Genomic DNA, 17,220 nt, shown 5'->3' with positions numbered 1-17,220 from the left:
ATTCTAGTTTTTCCTCTTCTCTTCTTTAATCTCTTCTTTTGGGGTCTAGATGCTCTTTTGCTGCTGCCCTTTTTTTATTGGGTATATTTACTCTCCTACGTTATATCACCAGAACCTCAACGTGAATTACATATTTAACACTGTCAAGCAGCCCAATGTCATACAGTTTGCAGTAAGTAGTCTAAGCCATGAAGAAATGAAGACTGTGCATGCTCAGTTTAACCCATATGTGCTTTTTTGTGTATTCTCTCCATGCTAGGTAGAGCTCATTTGGAAGCAGCATGTTGACTTTTTGAGTTAGCATGCATGCTAATAGCACATGCTCAAAATGAAAACTACTATTTAGTGGGCATACTAAAAAATGTTATTGCATTGCACATTAAGTGACATTTTAATATGCATGCTAACATTTTTAGTGTGAGTAATAGTAGTGCACAGGCCTCTTGTGTATCCTTTCCCAGAAATAATCAGTTTTAGAATATGACGCCACTTCGTAGAGGAAAAACTATGATTTACTCCCGATTCTTTTACATTCATTTTCACCTAGGCTGGCACACTCCCTGTTCAGTCGTGGAAAGAGAATGAAGCCTTGCAGGACGCTAAAACAGAGCTGAGAGACAAGCAGAGGAATGTGAACACCCTCCAGATAATGCTTGAGTCTTTGAAGAAACAGGTACGTTTCTGCAGTCTGATTTGCTTACCTTTTCAGGTGTGCATGCCATTGATTATGACACAGGATAAATCAAATGATTACAATATTTCTTTAATCTCCAGAACCATGCTTGTTGTTATATGTGAAGGAAAGCACAACATCTTAACCTATACATGCAATTTACAGAAAATATTTTATGGGACCAATTTGGAACAGCCGGCGTTGTTTCTGATACACACAAAGACACTTTTAACCTGCGAGCACTGCAGCCAGTTTTCAAAGGGAAATCACCTGCATTGTTCCCCTTTATATAAAGTAGTGGCCGAAAAGGCCACATGCTAAAAGCACCTGCCATTTGTGTAAACAGCTGAGCATGCCTTTTAACTTGGCTAACAATAAGCGTGCTGTGGAAGCCCCAAAGTGTTGCTGTGAGCCGGACAGAAAAGGGCAATTTTCAACAAGGCTAATTTACCCATATAAATGGCTTTGAAAAATTGCCCTAGGTGACTTCAGCTGCATAATGGTTTGAGCCATTCCAGTTATTCCTATGAATTTAATTAGGTAAACCAACCAAAAGCCAAACCACTTGCATATCAAATGTTATTAACAAATTCACCAAAAATCAACCGACTAATCAGGACCACACATGGATTTGGAAAGATCTCAGACTTTACACCCCAACAGCAGACATTGCTGTGGGGAAACACTGTCATCATAGTCTCTCCAATTTTAAAATATTGCAGATAAAATCCCAGTCTTGTTCCAAATGATAAACATTTAGCGCTTAAATAAAGTCATCATCTTATTCAAACTGATCTCAATTGATTAGTTTGACATAATGTGAATGTAATGTTAATGTAATGTTTTGGTTTAGTTTCGAGTTGACTGCTCAGATTTGTCAATATTGTTTTGAATAAGATAAATACTATGACTTTATTTAAGCAGAAAAGATGGCTGCAGGGGGAGGGGATCTGATAGAGGTCTATAAAATCATGAGAAGACTAGAATGGGTAAATGTGAATTGGTTGTTTACTGTTTCAGATAATAGAAGGACTAAGGGACACTCCATGAAGTTAGCAAGTATTTATTTATTTAGTAGCCATGTATTTATTTATTTATTTAGTTAGTGGCACATTTATTTTTTTATTTAGTAGCGCATTTATTTTTTTTATGTATTTATTTAGTGGCGCATTTATCTATTTGTTTATTTTTTTATTTATTTAGTAGTACATTTTTAAAAAATCGGAGAAAAGTCTTTTTCACTTATCACACAATTAAGCTCTGGAATTCATTGCTGGAGGATGTGGTTAGGGAAGTTAGTGTAGCTGGGTTTAAAAAGGGTTGGATAAGTTCCTGAGGAGAAGTCCGTAAACTACTATTAATCATGTTGGCAGAGGGAATAGTCATTGCTTATTATGGCCATTAAAGCATGGGATCTATTTAATGCTTGGGTACTTGTAACCTGGATTGGCCACTCTTGGAAACAGGATTCTGGGCTTGATGGACCTTCGGTCCAACCTAGTATGGCAACTTCTTAAAGATGAAAAGCAAAAGAATGCCTTTCATGACAATTTTTTAGCACAGTAGTTCCTCCTTGTTCCTTTTTCCAGCTCACTCAAAATTGGAGCTGATATTCTGGCACCATGAGCCCTTATTGAAAACTCCCGGGGACTTTTTCCTATATTTTAATAGATTCTCCCACTGTTTCCTAGTTTGGTCAATGCAGCAATGGTCCTGAGGTTGGAAGCCATGCACCAGGGCTCCCTCCAGAATCCTCTATCTTGGGCTTTAAATTCAGCTACCAGGTGTCACCATTTAGCCATGACCATGAATCCCTCCTCCGAGGCTGTGAAGGCTGTATCTGCAGCTTCTCTAGCCAACCAAGGGAGCAAAAAACCCAACTTACTTTATTTGATATACCATCTTTCCATAAATTCAAAGTGGTTTCCAAGAAGAATATAATGATAAAATGGGGGCATGGCAGTGTCAGCATTGCTGCTGAGCCACTGGGCCAGCCCTCAAATCATCACTTAATGGAAAATGAGAACTACCTGCTTTCCAGCCTTCACCTAGGAACTCTTCAGTAAGTGGAGGAAAAGGGAAAAGAGTAAATATGTGGCAAACTAAGCTTACCTTTTAGCCTGATCTGCAATGCCAGCCAACCTGTTGTATTTTTCTGCACTTTCCCAGGTGAATGCCCTGGATGGAAATCTGCAGGAAACTGAGTTCTGTTACAGCTCTAAGCTGGAAGAGCTGCAGAGGATGATTGCTAGACTGGAAGAGGAGCTCACTGAGGTTAAACGCAACATGCAGACTCAGAAACATGAATATGAAGCCCTACTCCACATCAAAGAGACACTGGAGGCTGAGATTGAGGTCTACCGGCGTCTGCTTGAAGGAGACATTCAGTAAGTGTTACCATGAAAAGATGCAGCTGATGTATAGAGAGAGGTTGGTACATTTCTCCATAGCACCTGCAAGTACTCTAGATGAACCAGAAAGACCGGCCTGTGCCGTAGATGCCAGAATCCTCTGATGGGCCTCAGAGCTTTCAGGAACAGGCAATACTGTTGCAACGAGTCTCTATGCACTTGGGAAAATCATTTAGTTATCAGTACATTTACAACTTCTAGCAATAAAAAATAACTTCCTAACTAGAAGTTCCACACAGAATTAATGGAGTCTAGTTTCTGGAACACATGCACACATCTGCTCATCCACATGGAATCCCCCCAAAACACCTGCCCCTGTCAGGATTCCCTTCTATCCCTTGATATGTCCAGAAAATTTGGTTTGGATAGGATACCAAACATAGAATGTAATAGGGGGACACAAACACACAGGCAGAGTTGCACACACACACACAGCGATCTCTTAAATCTTCTTCCCTTTGGAAAGCAGGGTAAAAATGTGATTCTTTTGTTGTCTATGTGACTTGGCTTTGCCAGTCACTAACATTTGCTCCCAATTACTTTTTCCAGCAATGGGCAGTAGGTGGGGGTTTTGACACTTTTTGAATCCTCCCCTTGCCATAACACCTCCTTTTTGGGGAAAGGCTTGTGCGGATATTAAAATCCCCCTATGCATGCTCTGTCTTTAGTGGATTAGGCAATTGAGAAGAGGGAAGGAGTCTGGAGAAGCTAAAGATCATCCCTGGATCTTATAAGCAAGAGGTTGGAGACAGAGGAAGGAGTTTGGAGCTAGTTGTTGGATCTTTTTTCCTTATCCCTGGAGATTAGGATCTACAGCTGGAACTTTGGGATTTTTGGAGTGGCGTTGATTTTGGAGATTTTTGAGAATGATTCAGTCAGAAGGGAAGGGCGTTCCCCCCCTCCCCCCAATCCTGAAAGGCTGTTTCAAAGATTTTTTTGCCAGGGCAACCAGATAAAGCAAGGGTGAGAAGCAGTTAGGACTCTTGGCAAGAGACAACAAGAGACTCAGAAGACTTGAGAGTTGAGTTTTTGACCATTTGGACATTCTTAATGGTTTTTGAGCTTGGGGTCTTTTATCATCTTGGACTAGTGATTGCTGCAACTACACTCCAGTTATCCTACCCTCCAAGAGGAGGACATTTTTGTCATAGATGGTGGTGCAGGAGAAGGAGATTGGTGCAAAGGCCTAGAATGGAAAAGGAAACTATGGTTTTCATTACTCTAAACTTTTTTATTCTGTTCTTGATTTTCTCTCAATTTTGGCCTGGATACTCATCTTTAAGTTAAAATAAATGGTTTATTTTGAACACCACCGGGACTCAATTTGATTATTTTCCAGTGCCCCTGTTAAATGGATGGACATTGGGGTGATTGTTACCTAACCCTCTTACTAAGTTTTTTCTCCTTGCTCCTATTTTGGGTCTTGTTGCACCTTTGGAATCTCATCCAACTGAGTGCAAGCCATTCTATTTGATAGCGACTGAGCATGCCAGGGGCCCAGGAAGATAGCTTCCTCCCATCTGGACTGGAACTCGGATCTGTAGCACCCCTGGTTGATGCTTACAGCCCAAACGGGGGACCGGCTCCATCTACATGAGGCAGCTCCGGGATATAGTAACATAGTGAATGACAGCAGAAAAAGACATAAATAGCCCATCCAGTCTACCCAGCAATGTATTTTTTAGGGTTTTAATTGCTACTCTGTGCAGATTACCCCCATGCCTTCTGTTTAGGTTTGTAACCATGCATGTTACTCCAGTACTTTATTACCATCCTAGGGAACCTTTGTGTTTATCCCATGACCTGCAGCTCATATCTACTCAGCTTACTGGTTAAAACATTCAGTTTAAACTAAGTTAGAGCTTCAGATAGTTCATAAATACTACCTCCCTGATGTCCTCTGATGTCAGTTTCTGAGCTTTGCATTTCATTGCAAGGACCTTTGTTTTGGCATTGAGGTGGACACTTCACATTTGAACTAGCAGACTTTCATCTCTGAATATAGGTTTCTGTTCCTCCACTCCTTACCGCCTCCTTCATGCTGTAGTGCAAGCATCTGATCATTTTGAAAAAATGCACAACTACACCAGCAGTCCCCCAGGAATCCTGGGCAATGAAACAAGCTGTTACCTAACCCAGAATTTCCCAACCCTCTCCTGGATGCACACCTAACTGGTCTGTCAGAATGCCCACAATGAATATGCATGAGATAAATTTGCATACATTGCAGACCCACTTTATGCAAATACATCGCATGCATATTCATTGTGGCCATCCTGAAAACCAGAGCAGGTACAGTAGGTGTACCTCCAGGACTGGCTGGGAAACACTGGGCTAGCCAACACTACACGTTAAGTTTCTTCAGCGTTCCTTCAGATGTGTTACACTCTCTTACCATGAAGAATATACTATAACAATTGCTGCTGTTTTCATTCTATTTATTTATTTATTTATTTAGCATTTTTCTATACCGACTTTCCAATAACAAAATTATTGATCAATTCGGTTTACATTTTAAACAATAACAACAATGACAAGTAAATGTCTTACAATGAACAGGTCGAATTAACTTGGATTAAGATATATGGGGGTAATAACATAATTAACATGAGCGGTGCCTAATATAGGCTAGAGGCTGGGTTTTAATGATAGACTGCCAAAGATAATAGACTGCCAAAGATCATGTGATTTCTAGAGAAGATCTATATAGTTCTCTAGCGTGTTACCACTGAGGGGATATTGGCAGGGATATTTCGCAGGTTGATGTTATGGGAAAGCTTGGTTGAATAACCAAGTCTTGAGCCTTTTTTTAAATGTAGTGGAGCATTGCAGTGATCTGAGCTCTGATGGGAGAGAGTTCCAGAGTTTAGGCCCAGCTGTGGAGAAAGCTCTTTTACTTAATGCTGACTTCATCGGTGGAATTTGAAGGTTGTTTTTGTAGGCTTGTCTCACTGGTCTGGAAGATGTGTGGAGTTGGAGAGGGAATGTGAGCTCGAGTGGTGCCAGGTTGTGTATTGCCTTGTGGGTTACTGAGAGCACTTTGAATAGTATTCTGAATTTGACGGGAAGCCAGTGTAGGCTTTTTAAGATGGGTGAGATGTGGTCTCTTTTGTTGGACTTGGTTAGGATCCTCGCTGCAGCGTTCTGCAGCATCTGTAGCGGTTTTATGGCGTTGGCAGGGAGGAAAAAAACAGTGGGACCCCAGCCTGTGGGTGAGTGATCCCTTTCTCTTAATATTTTATTAGTAACTGGATGATGATGCAGGGCGGAAGAAATATTCTTACTTTTGGCTAAAGAAATTATGTCCGGGTTTCCACTGTCAAAGAGGTGATACTTCTTAGGACTAAATTGTCAAAGCTTTTTCCCATAGGCAGAGAGTGTGAGAAAGTGATGAAAAACTCAGGCCCTTTGGTTTTAAGATAGCAACGGCGCCTCAACTTTCCTTTCCCTAAGCTGCTCCCCCTGACCTGTCTCAGAGAGAGCAACGGAGGATGGGCAGGGAAGAGGAGTCTCCTCCCATTATAACCCAAGACACCCTGAGCTGGGTGACCCTTGACTCCCTGAAACAGTTCAGCTAGCTCAGTGTCAGTCAGAGACTGCAAAAGACTCCCAGCTAGAACTCGGGCTGAGCTCCAGAGCATCTGGTACAACCCTAGAAAAAAAAAATCACTCTGCAATTCATAGCACTTGACACAGTCTCTCTGAAATGCTGCATTACATCAGCGGCCCCCATAAACAAACTTCACATGCCACGTCTTTTTGATATGGTATTTAGCTGAGGCATTCGGCATATACTGAGGATCATACAGGCTGGTGTGGAATACCTGCAGAGACTGATTTGCAGTTACCAAGTCAGTGAGATAAAACAAGAAAGCATCAACCAAAAAGAAAAACTGAAGGCAAAATAGACTCTTGTTTTTAACATGTCTAGTGAGACCTTGTGATCCTCCATGATTTAAAATGTGATTTCAATATATTTTCAAATATAACCAAAAAAATGGTAAAACTTTCATTCTATATTATTTCCTCAACTCCTTCCTCACTCAAAGAGGAGGGAATGGAAGCAGGGCAAAACTAAAACATGTGTGAGCTGTTTTTCTATCATCATTTTTTAGATATTTAGAGTAAGTGGAATTGTGCAGTAGAAGTATTTCCAGCTGTTGCACAAGTTTACATTTTAGCTTTTGTCAAGTTTAATCAAGGATATGGAAAATCCATGTTAATTCTGTAAGCTGAGTCTACGGGGACAGGAGGTAAGGGGTGTTTGCGCGCGTGTGTGATTGTTACGTACGTATATATTTCTGTGAGTGTTTATATGAGAGTTTGACTGTATGTTTGGGTCTTCAGATATTTCTTTGGTTGTCTGTATCTATATACATATTTCTGTAGGTGTATATGTAAGATGTATAATATGTGAGTGAGAGTCATTATAGATGTGTTTGGATGTGTGTATGTACATGTGTATGTTTAAGTATATGTATAACGTGTGTGTGTGTGTATGTGTGTGTGAGGCATGCGGGCAATCATATATATATATATATATCTATATATATATACATCATGTGTTTATATGTATGTGCGGGTGTGTGATATACATTTGTGTGTGTGATATGTATGTGTGGGGCACCTTTTATGTGTTTGAGTGTCTGTGTGTGTAAAGCCTGTGCTGATGTCCTCCCATAGGATTCCAAGAGCTATCCTCCATTCCAAGGGCATAGGCTGTTATAACTTCCTAAACTGTCTTTAAACCCCTCTATATTCAGGATTCTCTGTCGGGAGGTAAGAATAATTCAAAGACACTGAGTATTGTTTAAGGCTCAGTAATAATCACATTGAACATTAAATATGGTTCCAACATAACTTTACTGATATTTGATTTTAAATAAAAGCGAATAACAATATGCAAGTTCCTGTTAAATACACTCTGTTTACGTTCTCAGTTTCCAATACATCTGTGACTTTTTAATGATGGTTTACTATGACCTTTTGCTTCCACATCCCTTCCCAATTGCAGGGGAGTTTTGGAGCTCCCTCCTGAATTGGTGGAATAGGATTTTTCACTAAATTTAGATGGCATAGAATATAGTCATACCTTGATTCAGATTACAATTTCTCATGCAATCTCCTCCAGCATATCCTGATATTTCAGTGATTTACACTGGATAGGTAGCACAGTTCTCCTCTCCTCAGGTTCTTTCCTTCTCTCAGGAATGAATGTGAATCCAGAGGTGGCTTTCATGACACCATTCACCAGGGGCACCATTGCCCTAAAGTATGGGAAACATCCTCCTATACCTTGCCCCCTGCAATGAGAAGTAGTGCGGCCCAAAGGGCTGTTAGAGGTATCAGACTCCTCCCCAGCCCTGGTAGTGAGGAGCATAGGGCCTCAAGAAGCATCAGGTTGATTTTCCTTCCCTGCCCCGCTGGGCTGTGAAAAGTATCAGCTTCCTCCTCTCTCTCATCGTCCCAGCAGTGAGAAGCAGCACGGGCCGCAGGGCTGCGAGATGCATTGGCCTTCTTTTTCCCCCTTCGCCCCATCACTCTGGTACTGAGAAGCAGTGCGGCCCATTTAACTGTAAGAAACATTGGCCTCCTCCTCCTCCTTCCGCACCTTGCTTCGGCAGTGAGAAGCAGTGCAGCCAGCAGGAGAAAAAGAAGCATCGGCCTCCTCCAAACGCACCCCCCCCCCCCCCCGGCAGAGAAAAGAAGCGTAGCCTATGGGGTGCAAGAAGCATTGGCTCCCTCTGCATACTCCATTCCCCCCAAGTGAGAAACAGGAGCAGCATTGCACAAATGAAGGCTAGAAAAAACTGAAGAGTCTGATGGTCCCTGGGGGCTGAAAGAAGAGGCTGCTGTTGCTCCTCTTTGTGCTTTCAGAGGGGGAAAACAATCATGTATGTGTTTGTGTCTGAGCATGTGAGAGAGCATGTGAATGATTGAGCATGTGAGAGAGCACATATGAGCATATGGTTGAGCATGTGAGAGTGTATGAGCAATGGCGTGTGTTTGAGTATGTGAGAGAGAGATAGCAATTGAGTGTGAGTGTGATTAAGCATGTGAGAGAGTTAGTATAGCTGTGTTTAAAAAAGGAATGGATGATTTCTTGGAGGAGAGGTCCATTGCCTGCTATTAATTAAGTTGACTTAGAAAATAGCCACTGATATTACTAGCAACGGTAACATGGAATAGACTTAGTTTTTGGGTACTTGCCAGGTTCTTATGGCCTGGAATGGCCACTGTTGGAAACAGGATGCTGGGCTTGATGGACCCTTGGTCTGACCCAGTATGGCATGTTCTTATGTTCTTACCCAAGGCAAGTCTTGCCTCACAAATCTGCTTCACTTTTTTGAAGGAGTTAATAAACATGTAGATAAAGGTGAACCGGTAGATGTAGTGTATTTGGATTTTCAGAAGGCATTTGACAAAGTTCCTCATGAGAGGCTTCTAGAAAAAGTAAAAAATCATGGGATAGGTGGCGATGTCCTTTCGTGATTACAAACTGGCTAAAAGACAGGAAACAGAGTGGGATTAAATGGACAATTTTCTCAGTGGAAGGGAGTGGACAGTGGAGTGCCTCAGAGATCTGTATTGGGACTCATGCTTTTCAATATATTTATAAATGATCTGGAAAAGAATACGAGTGAGGTAATCAAATTTGCAGATGATACAAAATTATTCAGAGTTGTTAAATCACAAGCAGATTGTGATAAATTACAGGAAGACCTTGTGAGACTGGAAAATTGAGCATCCAAATGACAAATGAAATTTAATTTGGATAAGTGCAAGGTGATGCATATAGTGAAAAATAACCCATGCTATAGTTACACAATGTTAGCTTCCATATTAGGAGCTACCACCCAAGAAAGAGATCTAGGCATCATAATGGATAACACATTGAAATCATTGGTTCAGTGTGCTGGGGCAGTCAAAAAAGCAAACAGAATGTTGGGAATTATTAGAAAGGGAATGGTGAATAAAATGGAAAATGTCATAATGCCTCTATATCGCTCCATGGTGAGATCGCACCTTGAATACTGTGTACAATTCTGTGGCCGCATCTCAAAAACTATATAGTTGCGATGGAGAAGGTACAGGGAAGGACGACCAAAATGATAAAGGGGATGGAACAGCTCCCCTATGAGGAAAGACTAAAGAGGTTAGGACTGTTCAGCTTGGAGAAGAGATGGCTGAGGGGGGATATGATAGAGGTGTTTAAAATCATGAGAGGTCTAGAACGGGTAAATGTGAATTGGTTATTTACTCTTTCGGATAATAGAAGGACTAGGGGGCACTCCATGAAGTTAGCATGTGGCACATTTAAAACTAATCGGAGAAAGTTCTTTTTCACTCATCACACAATTAAACTCTGGAATTTGTTACCAGGGAATGTGGTCAGTGCAGTTAGTGTAGCTGGGTTTAAAAAAGAATTGGATAAGTTCTTGGAGGAGAAGTCCATTACCTGCTATTAATTAAGTTGACTTAGAAAATAGCCACCACTATTACTAATAACAGTAATATGGAATAGACTTAGTTTTTGGGTACTTGCCAGGTTCTTATGGCCTGGATTGGCCACTGTTGGAGACAGGATGCTGGGCTTGATGGACCCTTGGTCTGACCCAGTGTGGCATGTTCTTAGGTTCTTATGAGGGTGCATGCATGTGTGAGAGTGAGGGTGTGTGCATGAGATATGTGTTTGAGAAAGAAAGAGAGAGAGAAGGAGCCTGTGTGAGTGAATGAGGGTGTGAGAGGGAGAGGGTATGAGAGGGAGAGAGCATATGTGTGTATGTATGGTAGAGCATACATGTGTGAGACAGCCTGTGTGAGTATGTGTACGTGTGTATGTTTGTGAGAAACAGCATGTGTGTGTATGAGAGAAAGAGGAGAAATTTGTGCACAACAATCCCCCCCCCCCTCCCCACCTAATATACTATTCCACGACAATTTCAGGGCATCTGGAAATTGAAAAATTCCCAGGTTCGGAAAGCAGATGATATTTTTTATCCTTGTTAGTTTTAATCACTGGTTGTTTGATGAGTCTCATGTTCTTCAATATTTTTTTTGGAGTTTGGAACATGCTTTTGAATTTTCATGAGATTATAATTATTTGGTGTTATTCTGTTTGTCAACTTTTTTGAAATATTCTTTTTTAATAGTTTTACTATTATTGATTTTTTTATATTGCTTGATTTTGTTGTTTGATATTTTATGAAGAATGGCAGTGTTTCTATTTTTCCATTATTGCACTCCATACAGAATCAAGTGTTGTGGTTTCCAGTTCAGTTTTTGTCTGCACATTTTTATTTTTACGTTATGGTCCCTGTAATTAGTAGAGGTGAACAGGGGTAAAAGATTTGTTTCATTTTTTGTTTCATTTTCAGGAGATTTTTCTCCCAAAATTTTGTTTCATTTAATATTTAATGTATTTATTTTGTTTAAAAAAAATGAATCAAACATAAAAAAAAAACCCCCAAAAAAAGGAAACAGGGCCTCCCAAGGCTTTCAGACCCCACCACCCATCCCTCCCACCCAGAAAAATGCAGGGGCCAGGATCCCACTGGCTCCCACATACCCAATCTGGTGAGGATCCATTGGCGATGCCTAGGCCCAGGCCACAGCCTCAGCCTTGTGTAGGCCAAGGCTGTGGTAGGTTGCTGCAACCTCAGTCTAGGCTCTATGCTAAAGCTAAGCTGGATACCAGCTGGATACCAGGGCCTCAGAACCCAGTCTGGAGGCCAGGTCCCAAGGCCTGGGCCTCACCCAGGCCCAATGCGGGGACACAGTCTGTAGGGATGGTCTCAAAGCCTGGGCCTCTGACAAGGCCCGGCCTTATGCCAGTGCCCAGTATGGAGGCAAGATCCTGACACCTGGGCCATGGTCCAGGCCCATTCCCAATGCCGGGGCCTTGGCAGAGGGTCAGGCCCAGGCCCTGAGACCTAAGCACTGACCAGTAGGTCCTCTTCTTTGTCTTCTTTCTCCAGCAAATGACAGCATCTGCTAGGAATGCACCAGAATAAATTAACTCCGGCATATCCTCCTCAGCGGAAGGCACCATTTTGCTGTACAGCAATGCTGTACACTGCTGGACAGCAAAATGGAACTCTTCGCTAGGGAGGATCCGCCAGAGTTAATTTACACTGGCGTGTCCCCAGTGGATGCCATCATTTGCGAAGAAAGAAGACAAGAAGAGGACCTACTGGCCTGCGCTTTGGCCTCAGGGCCTTGGTCTGACCCTGAGCTGAGGCCAAACTGTCAGGTCCCAGCCTCCGGGCCAGGTCCCAGTGTTGGGCTTGGACCTGGGCCAAGGCCCAAGCATCAGAACCTGGCCTACAGACCAGGACGTAGCATCAGGCCTGGGCCCAGGCTCAAGCCTAGGATGAGTCCCAGGCTTCAGGTCCCAGCCTTCGGATTGGTCCCCAATATCAGGCCTGGGCATGGGGCGAGGCACAGGCATCAGGACCCGGCCTATAGACCAGGACCTGGCATCAGGCCTGGGCCCAGGCTCCAGCCTAGGCTGAGACCCAGGCTTCTGGACCTGGCCTCCCAGCTGGGCCCTGATGTCAGGCCTGGGCATGGGGCGAGGCCAAGGTATCAGACCCGGCATCAGGCCTGGGCATGAGGCAAGGTCTGTGCCTCGGGACCCATCCTGGCTACAACTTTGGATACCCGATGGCTCAGTTAAGTCATTTTTCTGGAGAGCCTAGGTCTTTTCTTGAGTCTTGGCTGAGCCCCCAGCATTGACCCGAACCTAGGCTGAGACCCCAGTGTTGCGCTCAAGCTTAGTCCATGGCCCCTACTTTGGGCCTTGGCCTTTGCCCTAGGCAAGGTCCTGGCTTTGGTTCTAAGCCTAGGCACCAGTGTCACACTCTGGCATAGGCCGTGGCCCCTGCTTTGGGCCTCGAGCCTAGGTGTAGGCCTGACCAGGAGTTTTAATAAGATTCTTTTAATTCAGGGGGGCCCCTCAATTGTTATTGGGCCCCCTGAATTAAATATTTTGGCCCTTATTTGTTGCATTTTACAAATTCAGTTAAAATGAATGCATATCCCTAGTATTTAGTGAGGGTCTGTCTGTGTTCCACATGTGTGACTGAGGTGAAATATTTTGCTAGTGTATAGTTTCTATGTAGGGATCTATAGCGGCCTGGCTTGTTCTGTTTTCCTAATAGGAAGTGTATTGGTGTTTTAGGGCCTGGTGTAATATTTACAGCATTGCATTTTCATAGGATTGTTATGGATTGAATGCTGTAAGTTAGTGCTATTATATTGTGTTTATTATATTGTAATTGTAATTCAGTTTACTCATGGCTTTCTGAGTGCCAGTCCCAAACCCAACACACATTACAATAGGCCTAATAAGATATGGGTTCCAGTTGTCTTATTTGCTTTTTAGCATGATTTTCTGGTTGACAGAATGTTAAGAATTATTAGGAAGGGAATGGTTAAAAAAATGGAAAATGTCATAATGAATCTGTATCGCTCCATGGTGAGACCTCACCTTGAATACTGTGTACAATTCTGGTCACCGCATCTCAAAAAAGATATAGTTGTGATGGAGAAGGTACAGAGAAGGGCAACCAAAATGATAAAGGGGATGGAACAGCTCACCTATGAGGAAAGGCTGAAGAGGTTAGGACTGTTCAGCTTGGACTGTCTAGCTGGGGGGGATATGATAGAGGTCTTTAAGATCATGAGAGGTCTTGAACGAGTAGATGTGAATTGGTTATTTTCACTTTCGGATAATAGAAGGACCAGGGGACATTCCATGAAGTTAGCAAGTAGCACATTTAAGACTAATTGGAGAAAATTCTTTTTCACTCAATGCACTGCTATTAATTGCATCAGTTGCATGGGATCTTCTTGGTGTTTGGGTACTTGCCAGGTTCTTGTGGCCTGGTTTGGTCTCTGTTTGAAACATCTCTGTTTGAAACAGGATGCTGGGCTTGATGGACCCTTGGTCTGACCCAGCATGGCAATTTCTTATGTTCTTATATAATATGTATTTTGTATATTATATTTACATGCACTGCTATAAGTGATATTTTTACCTCAGAAAACTATACTTTGAATGTCCTTTTTCATGTAACATCTATTATTGTAAATGCATAATTTTTAATTCTATGTGGAAGGTGGGCCAGGAGGAAGAGGTTGAGGTTGGGGGCTGGGGGTGGGGGTACAAGGCTGAAGGTTTGTCTAAGGCACCTAATACCCTTGCACCGGCCCTGCACCTATTACATGTTACAATAGGCCACATGGGTTCCATGTGTCTTTTGTCTCTAGGGGAGAGGGGGTTGAGGGAGTGAGTCTGCTGGAGACCGGGTAGGGAGGGGGGTGGGTAGGTAGCAAGTGTGGGAGGGGAGAGGAGACTGCCGGAGTGAGATTACTGGTGACTTGGCGGGGGGGGGGGGGGGAGGGGGCAGGATGGGAGCAGAGAGGGGGGTTGAGGGATTGAGACTGAATCCCCTGCTGTAAATGTTACCGCACGCTACTTGTGTGTAGGTGTCTGGCAGTTTCTGTGTCCCTTCCTCACTGCAATTTTCCTATTATTAATCCGCAGTACCTGACATCAAAACTAGAAAAATTGTGAAGACCGTCACACAGACCTTGGTTAACGGAGAACTTATAGATATGAGCAGCGACATTAAGGAGATTGAAGACGACAAGTAAATACTGGAGGGCTAACGAATAAGAAGCCCAATAGCGGTTGGGATACTTCGGTCCTCTGACAGACTTTGCAAAGACTGTATCAGCTGTATTTTCTCAAAGATTTTTTTAATCTCTTGAAAAAAGATGTTAAAGATTATCACTAAAAGAAACCTACACAGAGCGGAAAATCCAAGGTAGCTGTGACTAAAGGGATCCTGGCAACATTGCCTCTATATGGATTTGTTCCAGTTGAGCTGGAAGTCCAAAAAAGGAGGCGGACCAAAATAAAAACTGAATGTACACCAGGGCTTCCCAATCCTGTCCTGGCAACCCCACAGCAAATTGGATTTTCAGAATATCCACAATGAATATACATGAGGTAACTTTGTACATACTGGGTTTCCAATATATGCAAATTTACCTCATCTATATTCATTGCAGATATCCCGAAAACCCCACTGGCTGTGAGATCCCCTGGACAGGCTATTGTAGACAATAGGGTTGGGACAGTGGTATGGGAGTCAAATTAACATCTAGGATAATGTTTGGGGTGAGAAGGTGTTATTTACAATATTCATTGTTATTCCCCATACATAGGATATTTGTGGCTAAATTGGAGAGAGAAGACAACCAGTTACCTATGCTTAGGGCTGTAAATAGCACAGCAGCACCAGGTAGTAACTCATAAAAGTAGGCTCCAGTTTACAGTCAGAGAACACAAAATTCTGGGTTAAAGTCACAGGGCTTCCCAAACCTATCCACTGCCAGTCAGGTTTTCAGGATATCCAAAACAAATAAGCCTGAGATAAATTTGCACACACTGGGTCTCCAATGTATGCAAATATATCTCTTATGTATCTTTGTTGTGGCTTTCGGGTCACCAGGACAAGTTTGGGAAACTCTAGGTTAAAACAACCTTTTTAAAAATTTTTTACTCTTGACATATTGTTATTATGGTGATTGTTTTTCTTGGTGCTCTTTATCCACTTAAAAAAATTAACATAGTAATTACATAATGAAAAATTGCACAGGAGAGAAAATCAAGAATTCTACTGTATGAGAACACAGAGGAAGGGGAAAGGCAGACTTGCAATTACTAACGACTTTGAGTAATTAGCATAACGTCTTTCGGTAATTAGCTGAAAGTTTTCAGTCTATGTAGCAGAATGTGTGGCTAAATAGTGCTATTCATTTCTGCCTCATCCAGCCTGCCTTGCGTTGTCCATCCTGCCCTGACTTGTCCAGCCTACCCCGCCTCATCCATCCTGCCTCACCTCCTTCCAGTTTGCCGTCGCTTCGCCCTGTCTTTGCCTTATCTCTGCCTTGCCTTGTCCCAGTTCCCTCCTGCTTTTCTTCGGACTGACCTCTTGTGCTCTGACCTACATCTGGACCTTGACGCTGCATGATCTCTGCTTGCCTTGACGATCGCCTGGACCCTGACGCTATCTGACATCCGCCTGCCCAAATCCATGCCTGGATTTTGTCATTGCTATCTGCCACCTTCCCTGACTTGGCTTGCCTCCTTACTTTGCCTGTCCACTCTCCAGAATTCTCACCTGCCAGCCCCTGAAACCAAGGGCTTAACCTGTGGGGAATGGGACTGGTATAGGTAAAGCTTGTCCTTGTCCCTAGGTGAGCGGATTCACCAGCTGTCAGCAGGGCCTAGCAGGTTCACATTCAAGGCCGCGTCAATCGTGACACGTGACAGTAATACAGTCAGCGGCAGGTTTATTTTTCTTTAAAAAGTTGTAATTTTGATTTTAAAGACTGGTACTCAGTCCAGTCTCTTCACATTCTACTTCTGTCTCTGAGTCCTGGGTAATTCATTTACCATTGACAAACCTGTCTCTGGTATAGAAAAGTACCTATGGTGACAGCAGCTCATTTTCAGATGTGGCAAAAGTAGCTGAAGAAGTCATTGCAAGCTGTTGCCTTGTTTGTTAAGCAACGAGTAAACTATTGTGGATATTTCATGTTTTTATTTTATTTACAAATGTACTACCCGCCAATTCACACACATGTTCTTGGAGGAATACAGAGCAACCAATTCAAAAACGTGGTGTATACAATCCCAAACAGGTTACAGACATATAACAAATACCCACAGCAACAATATACTATACAAATAGCAAAACATAACAGTTCAAACTTAGGCCTGGATTTTCTAAGTTCGCAGAACTTGGAAAATCCGGCGGTAAGGGGGGGCGGGGAGGCAAATTGGGGGGGTGGGCCTGCGAAAGCCGGCAGCGATCGCACTACCGCGGTGTGATCGCTGCCGGCTTTTGACAACCAATAGCGCCACCGTGAAAGGTGGTGCTATTGGCCGCGTTACTGATGGCGATAAGGCTCCTTACCTTTTCGCCGTCAGCGATGTCTTTGCGGCGTCCGCCCCAGTGCCGCCCCGACTCCTCCCCTTCCGGAGCGGACGCCGCCCAAAACCCGCCGCGATACCTTTGGGAAATGACCCCCTTAGTAAATAAAATTACAACAATAATT

The 17,220-nt window shown here is 43.0% G+C and overlaps 1 protein-coding gene across 1 annotated transcript in view; it reads left to right on the top strand.

Moving 5' to 3' along the window:
* LOC115097985 (keratin, type I cytoskeletal 18-like) overlaps positions 1 to 16,927 on the top strand; it is a 30,625-nt gene extending 13,698 nt beyond the window's left edge. The window contains exons 6-9 of the mRNA XM_029614214.1: positions 548 to 673; positions 2,843 to 3,060; positions 6,268 to 6,296; positions 14,636 to 16,927. Of these exons, the coding sequence (XP_029470074.1) occupies positions 548 to 673; positions 2,843 to 3,060; positions 6,268 to 6,296; positions 14,636 to 14,745 (483 nt within the window). The 3' untranslated portion in view covers positions 14,746 to 16,927. The remainder of the gene's footprint in view (positions 1 to 547; positions 674 to 2,842; positions 3,061 to 6,267; positions 6,297 to 14,635) is intronic.
* Positions 16,928 to 17,220: the final 293 nt, after the last annotated feature.

Source organism: Rhinatrema bivittatum, chromosome 8 (assembly GCF_901001135.1).
Source record: "Rhinatrema bivittatum chromosome 8, aRhiBiv1.1, whole genome shotgun sequence".
NCBI lineage: Eukaryota > Metazoa > Chordata > Amphibia > Gymnophiona > Rhinatrematidae > Rhinatrema > Rhinatrema bivittatum.
Note: the sequence above shows the minus strand (reverse complement) of the source record. Positions and strands in the feature narration are given on the sequence as shown.